Genomic DNA, 16,269 nt, shown 5'->3' on the forward strand with positions numbered 1-16,269 from the left:
GAGTGGTGGCACCCTTTAGGCAGGTGATCTTTGATCCTGTAAGAAAGGAAACTGAGCAAGCCATGGAGAGCAAGCCAATAAGTAGCAGTTCTCTCTGGTGAGAACATTGTAACACATTGCTGAAATCCTAAGCTCTCTAGAATAGAGGTGGGAGGATCAGTGAAGTGGCTTTGGAAACACCAGCTTGTCCTGACACTTGTTTTGTGTCAGAGTAGATACGTCTCAGCCTCCCACCCCCACAATGGCCTTGGCAAGGCTTTTGAGACTCTCTGCGACCCTGACTATGGCCCAGACATATTAGTCAGAATAACTGATACTTTATAAGCTAAAACATAAAACTAACATAACTAAAATAAGAGAAAGTCCAAATCAGAAATAATTGACATAGCCTGGCATGGCACACTTTCTTTAATCTTAGCACTCAAGAGGCAGAAGCAGGTGGAAGTCTGTACATTCAAGGCCAGCCTGATCTACAAAGGGAGTTCCAGGAGAGCCAAGGCTACCTGGAGAAATCCTGCCTCGAAAATGAGAGAGAGAGAGAGAGAGAGAGAGAGAGAGAGAGAGAGAGAGAGAGAGAAAGAAAGAGAGAGAGAGAGACCTAGCTGATTCAATGCTGGGAGAAAAATGTAAATTGTACCAAGAAACAAAATTCCTAAGAAAAGAAGGCTCTCTCTTTTTGATTCTGGATTACACTTAATAAATATTTTTGAAAGAAAGGGTGAGGTAAGGAAGACTGGAATGTAATTTCTTCCCTCAAACTTTGATTATTTGTGTTTCTAATGTGTACCAGAGTTTTATTTAAGGCTAGAGCGTTAAGTGTGACCGGTGAGCTCTTTGCTTTGTCTTCCCAATTTGTTTCTTTCTTTGGTGATGAGAATTGAACCCAGGGCCTCCAGGCAGGAGCTGAGTGTACCCTGCCACGAGGCCGCTTCTTCAAAGCTGCTTTTTGGGAGGCCGTGGGAACCTGTGAGCCAGGGTCTTCTATAGACCAAACACGTGATTCTCCTGTCTCAGGTTCCCGAGTCACTGGGATTTCCAGCCTGAGCACCACCTCTGGCTTTTGCTTGTTTATTTTGTCAAATGATTTACTGGGTTTGTGACATTTTAAAGAGGGAGCCATGGGCAGCAGAACCCATAGAGCATGAAAGGAATGTATAAAAGCTTGTGTTCTCCAGAACATAAAATGTTTCCTTACTTAGTTATTTTAGGTTTTTTTGAAACAAGGTTTTGGGGCTGGAGAGATGGCTCAGGGGTTAAGAGCACTGACTGTTCTTCCAGAGGTCCTGAGTTCAATTCCCAGCAACCACATGGTGGCTCACAACCATCTGTAATGGGATCTGATGCCCTCTTCTGGTATGTCTGAAGACAGTTACAGTGTACTCAAATAAATAAATAAATAAACAAATAAATAAATCTTTAAAAAAAAAAAGAAAAAAAGAAACAAGGTTTCTCTGTGTAGCTTGGCTGTCCTGGAACTCTGTAGACCAGGCTGGCCTCGAACTTAGGGATCTCCTTGTCTTTTTGTCCTGAGTGCTGGATTAAAGGGCTATGCCACCACCATCCCACTCACAATAGGAGAAGAAAATTATTAAAAAAGAAGGGGGCTGGGAAGACTCGGCAATTAAAAGCTCTTACTGTCCTCACAGAGGATCCAGGTTCGATTTCCAGCATCCTTGAGGCAGCTCACAACCACCTGTAACTCCATTCCAGGGACTTCAGTGACCTTTTCTGGCCTCCTTGGACATCAACCATGCACACAGCACATATACATACCTACAGGCAACACACACACATAAAATAAAAGTATGTAAATCTAGAAGCAAGAAATCCTGAGTGGCCCAGTAGGTAGAATAATTTTCCAGCATTTGAGAAGCCCTAGATTAGCTTCCTAGTACATGGTAGTCCATGTTTGTAACCTCAGCAACCTGAAGCAGAGGCTGGAGAATCCCACGTAGTAGACACTGAGACATCAAATCTGAAAGGAAAAATATTTGCTCAGGATCCCCAAGACCAAATTTCCAGCACAAAGGAGATTTATTTGCCTCAAAAGGACAGAGGGGAGAGAATAAGGGACAGAGAGAGAAGATAGAGGGACATTCTGGTACATATTAGAAACACAAATAATCAAAGTTTGAGGGAAGAAACTACATCCCAGTCTCCCTTCCTTTGTCCTCCAGGGGAAGGCAGGGAACAGGAAAGGACTGCCTCTGGAGAGAGAGGAGACAGACCTGGCACATAGGAAAATGACAGTTCATAAGGGTACATGGACACACACACACACACACACCGTGCTAGGATGAGGTGTTTAATTTTGATTGGGCATGTTAATTAATGAGCCAAAGGAGGCTTCTGATTGCTAGACTTTAATACTTCCATAGTTCAATCTTCTTAGCCTCAGAAGGAAGAAGTAGCCAAATAAGGGAGTAGACCTTGGTAGCTAGCTTTAAGAATATAATCTAACAGTAGCCAAGTGGTAGTCGTGCACGCTTTTAATCCCAGCACTTGGGAGGCAGAGGCAGGCAGATCTCTGAGTTTGAGGCCAGCCTGGTCTACAGAGTGAGTTCCAGAAGAGTCAAGGCTACACAGAGAAACCCTATCTCAAAAGGGAGAAAGGGAAGGCCATGCTCTACACGCTCAGGCTAGCCAGAGTCAGTTCATAGTCCAGGTCTACTAGGACTACAAAGTGAGACACTGTCTCAAAAAAAAAAAAAAAACAGAGGTAGGGACGTAGCACAGTTGGTAGCGTGCTTGTCCAGCAAACCTGCAGCCGGTCAACGCAGGAGCGGCCATGCACACCAGTTATCCCAGCACTCAGGAGACAGAGACAAGAGGATCTGAAATACAAGGGCATCCTCAGCTACAGAGTAGAAGGACAGCCTGGGCTACATGAGACTGTTTCAGAAAAAAAAAAGAAAGAAAGAAAAGGAGCCCGAGGCAGCATTGTGGCCACAAAACCTCCGGGATCTCTTTATAAACACAGACCCTGTCTCTGCCTGTTGAAAAATCCCAGAAGCACTACAACTATGCAACAGTGTACACGCTTAATGCCAGGGACCGGATTTCGAAATAGTATTCCTCTCTAAAAGGAGGAAGAGCTCCTTGAAGAAATGGATGGCAGAACAGGGAAGGTGTAAGCTAAGCTGGAACACCCTCCTATGACAGAAATTCTGACAGAAATTCAACAAGTCCCTCCTGCAAAGGATGGGAACCTGTCAAAAAAACAGGAAGCAGTTCCCTTTCCAGTAAGAGCTGAGCTGTTCCTTCACAGGAAACCTTTCCGAAAAAAGAAGTAAACACATGTAGATAAAATATAAAAGGGAACTTGCTAAAGACACCAGCAAGCCTGGAAAGATGGTGTCCTTAAGGATTGCTCTTCCAGTACCGTTGCTGAGTTGTCACAAGTATTAGGTTTCAAACCTGGAGTGAATGGCTGAGGTGCCTGTTTAACATATCAAAGCAGACCCGGCTGCCTGGTTCTCCAGCATCCCTCAGTCCCTACCTGTTACTGGGCCCTTCTAGTTGATACGCCCCACCCCATACCCTGACTTCTCCAGCGCTGGGGCTGGGCTGCTCTTCCCTATATAATCCAGCCATTTTGGTTACATGCTCTCTTCATGCCATTGAGCCTCCTGATTCCCCTGCTCTCCTCTTTCCCTTCTCCTCCGCGTCACCCCAAATGGCCTAGTTCAGTCTGGTCTTGTATAGTCTGGAGTCTCCCTGATGTCCCTGCCTCTGACTATGCTCTTCCATATATTTAGAATAAACTTTCTCCTCTGCCATTCCTAGAACTGTTAAGTTTCATAAAACGGCTATGTTTCATAAAATGCATGTTTCATATGGGGAAAGAACAGAGGTGGGGGTGGGGGAGGATCTCGGAGGCTGGGCATGCTGAGTTGTACCTGAACAATCATGCCAAGCAACAGGCTTAGTATAAAAGGAAGTTCATTGGGAGAAGGGAAGGGGAACTGGAAAAGGGTAGAGACAGAGAAAGGGGGACAGAGAGGGACAGAAAGAGAGAGAAGAGAGAGGAGAAAAAGGCTGGCAGGAACACATGGCGACAGAGAAAGAGAGAGTGTGAAGAAGGAGGGGGAGAGAATAGGAGATAGAGAGCCAGGGTACAAGCAATCCTCTTATACACCTGGCTGGCACCTGGTGGCAGGTGATGATGTAAGCTGTTGCTAGGTCACTGTTGCTAGGCTCCTGGGAGGAGCCTAGTGGAACTGTCTGTAAGCCAACCAGGACTGTTTTCTTCGCTTTTTATGTCTTTTTCTCATATATCTGATGCTGAAACCTGGGACCAATCATGTTCCTTTTCTTCCTTGTTTATTTCTTTTTTTTCACTCAGCAACTACCTGTAACTCCAGCTCCCTGGGATCAGAAGCTTTTCTAGTTTCTGAGACACCTGCCCACATGTGACACACAGACACATTCAAGGAACACACACACACACATGCATGCACACACATGCACACTTCAAGAACATGTCTCTAATTCAGGCTACCCTTGAATTCCTGAAATTGTTGAGGGGATCTTGAACTTCTAGTAAAATGATCCACTTACAAAAGCTATGACAATCACCCTAATTAAGCCAATTAAGAGAATATAAGTCCTCTTATTAGCCAGTAACCAAGAATGGGCTCTTGCCTCAAAGTCTCTTGGTGCTGAAACTCTGGGGTACAGCATTCTTAAGAACAAAACCACAATTACCACAGTGTTTGAAAGGAGTCAGAACCACATCTGTCTCTTTTTTTTTTTTTTTTCAGAGTTTAGCAGTATTTTCCAGACACCACATGACTTTAATCCCAAGTGCTAGGATTAAAGGCATGAAACACCATCACTACCACTCAGCCAACCTCTCTCTCCCTCCCTTCCTCCCTCCCCTTCCCTCCCTCCTCTTCCTCCTCCTCTTTTTCCTCTTCCTCCTTCTCTTCCTCCTTTTCCTCCTCTCTCTCTCTCTCTCTCTCTCTCTCTCTCTCTCTCTCATTTGTCTTTTGGAACAGGGTCTCCTGTATCCCAGGCTGCCCTTAGACTCACTGTGTACCTGGCTCCTGCCTCCATTTCCCCAAGTGCTAAGATTACAGGCCTGTGGCACTGCATCTGGCTTAACTGAATCTGAAAAATTAATTAATTTTTCTACTAGAATCTTCAATGTCTTTCTCGCTCCAGGCGAATCAATATAAAGTGAACGCAGTTATAAATGCTAGATTATTTCTTCGAAAACCTAAAGCTGGTTTCTCAATCTCCTGGGCCAGTCTTTGAGGTCTGAGGTCACAGAGACTTGTCTGGCCTGTGTGGTACACCCCATTGCTCATTCCCATCATGCTGTGTACACTTCACTTAGTTAGGACTCCCCTTTGTACAGCATTCCAATGCCCACAAGCTAAAGGACTTCCTGCCTCGTGTGTCTGAGAGTCATGAGGGCCGCTTAAAATGCTGCATGCCTTAGGCTCACTCACAGCTCCCTGTCCGTGTAATCATTAATAGAACTAAAGGGAGTTGACCCCTGAGGCGTCAAAGGCTGCCTCAAAATGCATTTTGAAAAGGCTTTTTTTTTTTTTTTGCATTTTATCAAAAGACCTTTATCTTAAACATTCTTGAGATTTGAAAGTAAAAGCCTCTGGGCGGGGTGGCAGGGGGAATGGGGAAAGGGGATAACAACTGAAATGTAAATAAAATATCCAATAAAAGAATTATTTTTTTAAAAAAGGACAACATTTAATTGAAAAAAAAATAAGAAAGAAAGTAAAAGCCTGAGTTAACACTCAGTTATTTTGGGAAACTCAAGGGTAAAATTAAAAAATAGACCCCTTCCATGGAAACAAACTGCCAATCAACTCCTCAAGAACGTCCAAAGGTTTAGTTAGGAAACGTAAAGATTCTTGCCTCAGACAAGGTTATCCTGCCTCAAACTCAGATTCTTTACTGAACAAGGTAAGAAATAGAATCTATTTTTTATACAACAGGAAGATACTTTAAAATTATTGGACTAGATACAGATGATCATTGATTATTCTGGTCTTTCAAAAAGTGCAGAGATCAATTGTGTGTCTGTAAGTGTGTGTACACGTGAGTGCAGCATGTATGTGTGTGTGCATGCATGTGCATGTATGTATATGTGTGTACACGTGTGTGTGTGTGTACCTATGTAGATCAAACTCAACACATGTGCCGTTCCTCCGGTTCGTCCAACTACTTATTTTATTATTCTTAATTTTTGAAACAAGGTCTCACTATGTACCTCTGGGTGTCCAGGGACTCACCATGTAGATCAGGCTGGTTTCAAACTCACAGAAATCTGCCTGTGTCTCCCAAATCCTGGGATTAAAGGCATGTGCCACCACAGTCAATTAGACTAGTCTGACTGATTAGTGAGTCCCAGGGATCCTCTTGTCTCTTTTTCCCCAGAGACAGGATTATTCGTGAGCACCATGCCTGGCTTCTTTTTATATGAGTCCTGGGGACTGAAGTCAGATTCTCATGCTTGTGTGGCAAGGTCTTTACTAAATGAGCAATCTCCACAGCTCTCAGAAATAAATTCTTTTTTTCTTTTCTTTTCTTTCTTTCTTTCTTTCTTTCTTTCTTTCTTTCTTTCTTTCCTTTCTTTCTTTCCTTTTAAATCTCTCAGATCTTAGGACCAAACCAGAACCTTGTACTTTCTAGGCAAGGACACTACCACAGAGTGAAAGCCTAACTCCTATAAATTCCTACAGTTGAAAAGTCATGTACAGCAAATTTCTTTACCAAAATCTATACAAGAGGTATAATGGATTGAACAATTGTCCCTCAAATTTACAGCTAATCTAAACCTGTGACTGTCTCCTTATTTGGGAGTAGGGTATTTTTTTTTTTTTTTTTTTTTTTTTTTTTTTTTGGTTTTTCAAGACAGGGTTTCTCTGTTTAGCCCTGGCTGTCCTGGAACTCACTCTGTAGACCAGGCTGCCCTCGAACTCAGAAATCCACCTGCCTCTGCCTCCCAAGTGCTGGGATTAAAGGCGTGCGCCACCACTGCCCGGCTGGGTATTTTTGAAATGTAATTAAAACAAGGCCCTATTGGACTCATGTGGGTTGTAATCTAGTAACTGATGTCCCCATAAGATTGAGAAAATGTGGACATAAAAAATACATGAAGAAAAGAATGGTACATGAAAAAAAGGTGTGGATTCCAGTGTATCCCCAGAGTGATTCATCTGAAAGCCAAGGAATACCACTGACTGGTAAGCATCACCAGGAGCTGTGAAAAAAATGGAAGAAATCTTTTCAGAATTTCGACTACACAGATACCTTTGTTCAAATCTGTAGCCCCTAGAATTGTCAGAATCTAAGCCAAATCAGTGGGCTACTCCAGCAATACCAGCCCATGGGAAGTAAAGGCAGGAGGATTGGAAGTTGCAAGCTAGCCTCAGTTACATAGTGAGCTCCAGGCCAGCCTGAGCTACATGAGACCCTGTACAACAAAACCTCCACCGCCAAAACCCTTCACAAATTATCTACCCATTCTGTGATTATTACGGTAGTTTAAGGACAGTCATCCAGAAAGTTGGACAGGAGTGATATGAGCAAATATTATACTTCAAAACACTTAATTACTCTCCTCTGGGCCCCATGGAAATCTAAGTTGCATAGATTTAGAAAGAGAACTAACTCCTCACTGGTGACAATTTAGATAATTTGCCACACATTCATTCAAAGGGAAAATAGAAAGAAAAAAAGCCTTCTGTATTTATTATAACTACAGTAACAATTCTTGTAACTTTGTGTTTAGTTTTTGAAACAGAATCTCATGTAGCTGAGACTGTCCTTGAACTCTTGATCCTCCTGTTTCCATCTCTCAATACGAGGACTACAGACACTGGCCAGTATGGCTTCTGTTTATGACTTAAATTATCTGTCTGTTTGTCTGTCTGTCTATCATGTGTGGACGAGTGCTTACGTGCTCGAACAAGCACAGGACTCTCATCTCGCTTGTGACTTTCCATTGCTCTATTACTTTGATCCTTACATCTGCCATCTACTTTGTCTTGATAGTGAAGAATTAATTAATCTTTGTTATTTAGGTATCTAAGCCAAAGCTCAGTTTATACTTGATAGCTGTGCCTAAGTCTCAGATGGAATTGCTAAGATCTTTTAGGGTGGTAGGCGTATTCAACATCTTATTTTATCTTTTTATTGCTTTGGCTTGTTTTGTTTTTGTGAGATTGGGTATCACCCTGTTGCCCAAGCCAGCCTAGAAATTCTGGAATCAATGATTCTACTGCCTCAACTTCCCACAGTCAGTAGACCGCAGGTACTTAACGATACACCAATACTCCTGACCTTACAACACCTCATTACTTTTTTTTTCTATGCTTGGAATTGAACCTCATTCATGGTAAGCATGTGTTTTTATCTCTGAGCCATACCCCCAGCTTCAAAAGAATTTACATTTTTATCTTGTTGGATAATGCCTCAAACCGGCCATATCCTCTGATAAATGGGTTTATCTACCTCCTAGGGTGATTTCAATAGTTAAACAAGTCTGTATTTACAAAGCATTGAGGAAATTTCCTGGCACATAGTACAGTATTAATCATTACACTCACCTCTCTCCCTTGTAATTTCTTTAGATCTTTGTTGATCTACTTAGCCTTGGAGCTAAGGAGGCAACCTTCCTGCATCAGCATTCCAAATTACTAGGGTTACTACAGGTGTGAACTATTCCTCCTTCTCTCTCTCTCTCTCTCTCTCTCTCTCTCTCTCTCTCTCTCTCTCTCTCATATTGAAATGTACTTCTCAAGGTTTTTTTTTTTTTTGAATGGAAAATGTACCTACCTGCTCCATTTTCGTATCTGCAGTACCTAATACTGTTTGGTTCATAGTTGTAGACTTCAGCAAATATATTACCCATGAGGTATTATCTAACAGACAGAAATGCCCTCTCTGACCATAGAGAAAGGTGGTGGGTAGAAAAATAGACATGAATGCCAAATCATAGACATTTGAAATTAGTGAGAGGCAAGATGGCCAGGAATAGAGCATGGAAAGAAAGTGAATGAACACTGAGGAAAGGTGTCTGGCAGAAGATGAAAAAGAAAAGGAGCAGCAGCTTAACAGGTTAAAGATTTTCTGACAAGTCTGATGCCTGAGTTCAATCCCCGGGTAACACAGGGTTAAAGGGAGAACCAACTCCCACTAAGTTGTTCTCTGATCTCCATACCTACACCATGGGACGCATGCACACAAACACACCTGATATATTTTTATTGTTATTATCATTATTATTATTATAGGACTTCTAAGAGCTTGTGCTTTCAGGGAAACCACGGTGCAAGGTGTAGAAACAGTTCAAGTGAATTATAGTCCAGGATAGGCTTTCTTACAGGTAGTGTATATGAAACATTTGCTTGTGGTTAGGAAGCAGCTGACTCTGAGGTTAGCTTTTTTTTTCAAGTCTGTGAGGAAGGAAGTGAGAGTCACTGTGAAATACTTGGCAGGATTTCAATTGTAGGTCCTGTCTGCCTTGCCAGGAAAGTAGAAGGAGCTGCGAAATGTGAAAATGGTAAAAATCTAGGTCTCAGAAATGCTCCTTCTCAAGAGAATTGTAACGAAGCGATTACCATATGCAGTAGAAAATTCAAATAAAATGTCCACTGTGTCCATCATTTTGTTCGGGCTCACAAAATACGTTTTGTAATACTTTTGCCAGGCAGACAAAATTATCAGTACAAGTTGTTTTTTTCTTTTTTAATCCGAAATACATCTTTCACTACACTTGAATCTCAATGAGTTCCGCCACCCACAGAGACTGACTGACCAGTTCTCCGAGTTCCTCCTGATGTTTCTGCTGACTCCCTACTCCTCTCTAATAGAGGAAAAAGGACTCTATCAATATTTAGAAAAGGAGCTTTAAAAAAGAATAGGTAGGTATCATTTGCATTCAAAAAGATATATGAGGAACTGAAAACTCCTACGTGGTCAGATGGGTTCACAGTACCCTAGTAAGCAAGATAAAAATAATTACTTTGTCAACGTATTATCTTCCGGGGCTTATCATTTAAAGTGTAAATCCTAGATAGCTGCTGAAAGAATGGACTGATACTTTGTAAGTGGACGAGATCGTATGTCTCTATTATAGGATTTATCTTAAGTTGCTCTCCAGTCTGGGGCTCAAATATTTTCAGAGGTCTAAGAACAACAAAGGATGCGTGTATGGAGAGAAGACGAGCTTTGAGGCCCCCTGCACCTCTCAGATCATTCTATTCTGTGCTCATTTCTTTCTCCAAGAAAAGGTTGGGAAATGGTTCTCTGGAAAGTAGAGATGGCAGGTAACCTTGCTCCGAGGATAATAGAGAGATAGGATTCTAATGGGCTTAGAAGGCAAACACTTCAAAAGTCACACGCCCAGCCCCGATGACTTCCAAACTGGGATAGAAATCACAACGCCGGAACAAAGATGGCGACTGCACACCAGGACTCGCCCGAGCCCCATAGACTCTGCACTGCGGCAGCAGGGGAGAGGCAGCGCCCCATTGGTCAATTGAGATGAAGTCATCTTGGGGGCGGGACTCGGCGGTGGCGTGGGGGCGGAGCTTTGCTTGCGTACGCTGATCGGCGACTCTGCTCAGCCTGAGCCGGGGGCTTTGCTGCGGCGGCTGCGGTCGCGGCGGCGGAGCGGGCGAGAGGTGAGCGAGGGTTGTAGAAAGAGCGCTTCCCCGAGTGGCCTTCGAGGGGACGTGGAGCGCACTCCGATACCTCGGACGCTTGTCAGAAGAATTAGCCAGGATCTTAGGTCTCTGAGAGAAATATGGGGGCTCATCTCCCTCTTCGGACACTCTTCCTGTGGGCAGAGGAACTGGAGGGCCACTGCCCAGGGATGACCCGGGAGGGGAGGAGGCGAAAGGACAGAGGAGATCGAATAGGCAGAGGGATCTGGGGAGGATGTCTTAAAGGGTCTTACAATTTGGGGATTTCTCCCTTAACCAGGAGACAGGTTATGCCTGGTCCAGAAATTTTCTGCTTTCTCACTGTGCAGCCTAGAAATGAAGAGGTGAACGACTAGAGGTGCTCCCTGCTAGGAAGGGAGGGTTGGAAAACACGAGAGTCCTCCTGGGAGGACCTTGGGTTTTGATCACCCTTTTGCAGAATTACTCTTTCTTCGCATTTCATTTCGCGACACTCCCCCCCGCCCCGAAACTGCTTTTCCAAATTTGTTTTGTGTTTGGTTTCAGTGGGGGTAGAGATAGTCTTGGAGAGGCCTGTAATCATGAAGGAACAGGAGGAGGGCGGCAACTCATTGGAGGCTGTCATCCCTCTCAGCTCCTAGTCTATGCCTGTCAGACATGATTTCATTTATTTTTGAGGTTGTGGCTTTTATCCTTGTTCAAGGTGGAGAGGACTGGTTATAGCTGCTGTGGGTGATTCAGATTCTTAAGTCGACGCACATAATCTCTTGAGAAATGCTTGCTTTAGTCGAGTGTGTTGATTTGCTCTCCTTGAACACCAAATGCAGAAAAGAATTGTCATTCAGGCTCCTCAAAATGTCTTCCTGCCTTCCCGAAGATCAAGCAAATCTCTGAAACATCCGTCTTCCCTATCAGTTAACATGGAAGATGCGTGACGTTAGGACATTAAAAGTGATGCAGTGTATGATCTGCTGAGGATAGATGTTGCAGACGGTGCTGAACGTTTAAGCTGAACGGGAGCTTATCGCGAATAAATAATTGCATTTTCAGTACCACTGATAGCGCCAGCCGCTGACCTGAACGGAAACCTTCAGGCTCCTATGAGAGATGTGACAGATGGAAGAAGGCAGTTGTCTAGAGAATGGGGATGAGTCGTAGGAAGCTGCAGAAGTGGAAAGCTTTTCGTCTGGCTTGTTAAAAGTGCTTTGTCATTACCGATGTTTTCCTGTCATGCCTGAATTGAAATTAAGCTGTGTGGGCTCCTTTGTCTTCCTAAAAGTGATGTTAATGTTCTGGGATTCCTTAGGAGAGGAATACTGTTTTCCCAGGAGTTTGGAAGCTCGATCCCTTTAGCCATAGCTTTCGGATAGTGCTGGGAATTTTAGATGTTGGAAATGGGCATTGGCAGTGAGAGGGGAAGCCAGTCACATCTTTTATATAAGAGGGTAATTAAAGTCTCTTTTATTGTTTCCTGCTCACAAAACAAAAACAACCCCAAAATGAAACAATAAAGAGGAGGAGGGGTTTAGCAAGAAAATTTGTGTCGAGTGTGAAAAAGCAAACAGCAAGGACAAAAAGCTCTGGGCATGTTGATGTATCCCTGCAATCCCAGCTTTAAAGAGATGGAGGCAGTGCCATTGATGGTAGCTCACTAGCCAAGCACTCAGACACAGAGAGGCAAGTGGATCTCTGTGAGTTCGAGGCCAGCCTGGTCTACAGAGTGAGTTTTAGGTTAGCCAGGGCTACACAGAGGAAACCCTATATGGGGCAGGGGTGGGGGTGGAAGGAAAGCAAAACAAAAAACAAAAACAGGTGGGAGGCAGGAGGATCAGGAGTTTAAGGCCAACCTCCACTATATATTGAGTTTGAGGCAGGCTGTGGGTTGAGTAAGACCCTGTCTCAAACAAAATAAATCCAAACCCCCAAGTACTGTGAATGTCAGTGCTTCATATTAAAGAACTTTTTGGGGTTCTCAGTTCCTGTCCTTATTCTGCATATATTCTTTTGTATTGTGTTGCTCCAAAACACTGTCAGTCAAACTTGATTTCTTGGCTTGATTACAAAGGAAATGACTCTTAGTCTAGGGTCCCTAGTCTGGGATTTAGTAACCGCTTTTGGCAATTTCTCTTTTGCACCTTTCTAAGCCAGATAGCAAGGGTGTTAAGACTCCCCCCACCCCCCGGGGGCATGCAAGAAAAGGATCTCACCTAGGTTATTGTTTGTTCTTGGTCCTATAGGTTAATTCTCAAGCCACGTCATTTTCTCTCCTGCCTCAGATTGGAGTGAACTACCATCGCCACCATGGGGGAGCTTTTCCGGAGTGAGGAGATGACTCTGGCCCAGCTATTTCTCCAGTCCGAAGCTGCTTATTGCTGTGTCAGTGAATTAGGAGAACTTGGAAAGGTTCAGTTCCGGGATGTAAGTGAAAGCGAAGCTGCTTTTCCAGCACCATTGAACCGATTTTTGTTTGTTATGTTTAATAACTTTATCATGAGGGGTTTCTTTTTTTTTAATTTGCAAAGAACTGCATAGCATTGGTTTAGTACAGGTAGACATAAGCTCAGGTTGTTTTTGTTTTTCTAGAGATAGAAATGGTTTTTGCTAGTCTTTCCTTGGACAGTTGTCTTAAGCTGGGCATGGTGATTCATCTCTATAATGTTAGCACCTGGGAGGCTGAGGCAATGAGGTGATGAACCTGAGCTACAGAGTGAGACCTTGTCTAGGAAGAGGAGGAAGAGGAAGAGGAGGAGGAGGAAGAATGGGAGGAAGGGGGAAACAACAAATTCAAAAAAAAACAAAAAAACTAAGCATGATGGGAAATGACCTGTGATCCCTGCACCCCTGCACTTGGGAGATAGAAGAGTAATATTATGAATTCAAGGGCATCCTTGGCTACATAATAAGTTAGTTTGAAGCCAGCCTGAGCTACATGAGACCTTGTCTGGGAGAAAAAGAAGAAAACTATTTTAAGTACTCTTGAGGTAGTTTTTAGGAATGCTGGTAGAGAATTTTTACTTTGTTTGAATGTCCTTTAATACTACAGCCTGATATTTAAAACAAAAAACAAAACACAAAAAAACCCCTGTAGTTTCCCATACAGTAGGATCTAAAAATTAAAAAAAACAAAAAAACAAAAAAAAAAACAACAAAATCTGAAACATCTAGGTACATCTACAAAACTTATATAGTATGGAAATAAGCATATCCTTTTTTTTTTTTTGAGACAGGGTTTCTCTGTGTAGCCCTGACTGTCCTGGAACTCACTCTGTAGACCAGGCTAGCCTCGAACTCTCGAACTCAGCAATCCACCTGCCTCTGCCTCCCAAGTGCTGGGATTAAAGGCATGTACCACCACCGCCCGGCTGTAAATAAGCATATCCTAATAATTTACTGTTTTGGATACTTGGAAAGGATCTCAAAACTAAAAGGATAGTCTAAGGTTTAAAAAAAATGCTCTGAGAGTTTATAATCTGATCAAGAAGTCACGGTGCACATGACTGAAGGCTGTGGATAGTCAGGAGTTGGGAAGCATGTCCCAGACTCAGATCCTGCCGGCTCAGAGTTCCAGGTACTTTTATAATGGTCACAATTTCACATTTATCAATGGGAATGGTTGATTAAAGTTTCTCCTCACGATGATCTCAGCCCCACAGAGAGAAGCTCATTCTCTGTATACATTTTTGTGTCTTTAGTGCCTATACAAGGTATCCACATTGCTTGGTTGGAATGAATTTGTGAATTAAACAAGAGTGATCAGAAACAGGCAGGGTTAGCTAATAAAGGTCCTGGAGCTGACAAGCTCTTAAGACGTTAGGTTAGCCAGCAGGTGGTTCTTCTGGTACTACCGAGTAACGCTGTGCTGCTCTCCCTGTCTTCAATACACTTGTCTTTTTCTTTAAAAAACAAAAACATAAAAACCAAAGCTAAACATGATAACTCGAATCTCCAGTCCCCTCATAGTCCTTGGGAGGCCAACATGGTCTATATAGTAAGTTCTAGGCCAGCCACTGCTAGATAGTTTTTGTAACTAAAAGGTTATTGTGGGGTTGGGGAGGCAGCTTAGCTGGTAAAATACTTGCCACATGGCAACCTTCATGGAATCCCTAGCTCTAAAAACGTAGCTGTGGTAGGTAGCACGTGTCTGTGATTCCAGTCCAAGGGAGGCTGACACTTGTGGATCCCTGGAGCTTGTTAGCCAGAGGGCCCAGCCTCATCAGTTAGCCAGAGGGCCCAGCCTCATCAGTTAGCCAGAGGGCCCAGCCTCATCAGTAAGCCAGAGGGCCCAGCCTCATCAGTAAGCCAGAGGGCCCAGCCTCATCAGTAAGCCTCACGTCCTACTGAGAGAGCCTATCTCAGAAAGCAAAACCAAAACAAACCATGGTAGATGGCTCTGCAGGAACAACATGAAGGTTGACTTCTGGCATCCATGTGTGAGAGTGTGCTCACACACACACACACCACAGAAGCACCATCACGTATCGTGTGCATCTTTAACACTGTTTATGTTGTCATAGTGTACATCACAATGGAAGCACTCACGTGTTGTGTTCCCGTTGGCTGTCATGTTCAAGTGTGTCAATAGGTCTGTAAATACAATAATTTTACGGGTGTGCGATAGGCTTTTGTTTTAATCTGCACTTTCTGTATGTATAGTTGGCATTTGTCTGCTTGTGGACAGGGACTTTCCTCTTCTGCAAACTGTGTGTCCCTTTCCTTTGCCTATAGCTGTCTGTGGGGTTCCCTTTTGCTTATTGACTTGGGAGGTTTGTAAAATTTCCCCATGTGTCCTAGGTGTGCGCTCTCTCTCTCTCTCTCTCTCTCTGTCTCTCTCTCTCTCTCTCCCTCCTTCCTTTCCTCCCTCCCTCCCTTCCTTCCTCCCTTCTTCCTCTTGCCTGCCCTGCTTCTTTTTGTGATAAGGCCTTGCTTTTAGCATAGATAGACTAGGAACTCACTAGGTAGTCAGACTGACCTTGAATTCACAACAGTCCCTTCTGCCTCAGCCTCCTCCATACTTACGTGTGCCTGCTATGCTGGTCTTGTTCTATTATTTGTGTGTGTGTATGTGTGTATTTGTGTGTGTGCTTGTTTGCATACACTTGCATGTGAACATGTGTACACATGTGAGTAGAAGCCAGAGGTCAATATCAGGTATATTCCACAGTTACTTAGTATTTTATTTTATTTGGTTTTTTGACACAAGACTTTTCTGTGTACCCCTGGATGTCCTGGAACTCTGTAGACCAGGCTAGCCTCAAATTCACAGAGATCTGCCTGCCTCTGCCTCCTGAGTGCTAGGATTAAAGGCATGCTCACCCCCACCCTACTTCCACCCTAGTTTTTGAGACATGGTTTCCTCACTGAACCTGGAGCCTGTCCAGCTTTCTTTCCTGGGTTTGATAGTGAACTCAGGCTCTCAGGTTTCCATGGCAGGCTGTTACTGACTGAGCTGAGTCCAGCCATCTTCTATTATTAAAGATAAATTTGATCACTCAGTTAATGTATTAGTTCTTAGATTTCTCCAATGTAAAAGTATCTTATCCCTTGCATAATTAATAAGTAATCTATGGTCATACTTCTGAAAGCTGTGTGACTATCTAGCTTACCAGAATTT

General features: G+C 43.4%; 1 protein-coding gene across 3 annotated transcripts in view; it reads left to right on the forward strand.

The window, feature by feature from the left end:
• The first annotated feature begins 10,539 nt into the window (after positions 1-10,539).
• Atp6v0a1 (ATPase H+ transporting V0 subunit a1) overlaps positions 10,540-16,269 on the forward strand; it is a 55,127-nt gene continuing 49,397 nt past the window's right edge. For 2 of the 3 annotated variants that reach the window (XM_028780611.1, XM_028780612.1), the window contains exons 1-2: positions 10,540-10,658; positions 12,896-13,076. In XM_028780611.1, the coding sequence (XP_028636444.1) occupies positions 12,960-13,076 (117 nt within the window). In that variant the 5' untranslated portion in view covers positions 10,540-10,658; positions 12,896-12,959. The remainder of the gene's footprint in view (positions 10,659-12,895; positions 13,077-16,269) is intronic. The other variant, XM_028780613.1, reaches the window with a different exon arrangement.

This window comes from Grammomys surdaster, unplaced genomic scaffold (genome assembly GCF_004785775.1).
Source record: "Grammomys surdaster isolate TR1022 unplaced genomic scaffold, NIH_TR_1.0 371, whole genome shotgun sequence".
Lineage (NCBI taxonomy): Eukaryota > Metazoa > Chordata > Mammalia > Rodentia > Muridae > Grammomys > Grammomys surdaster.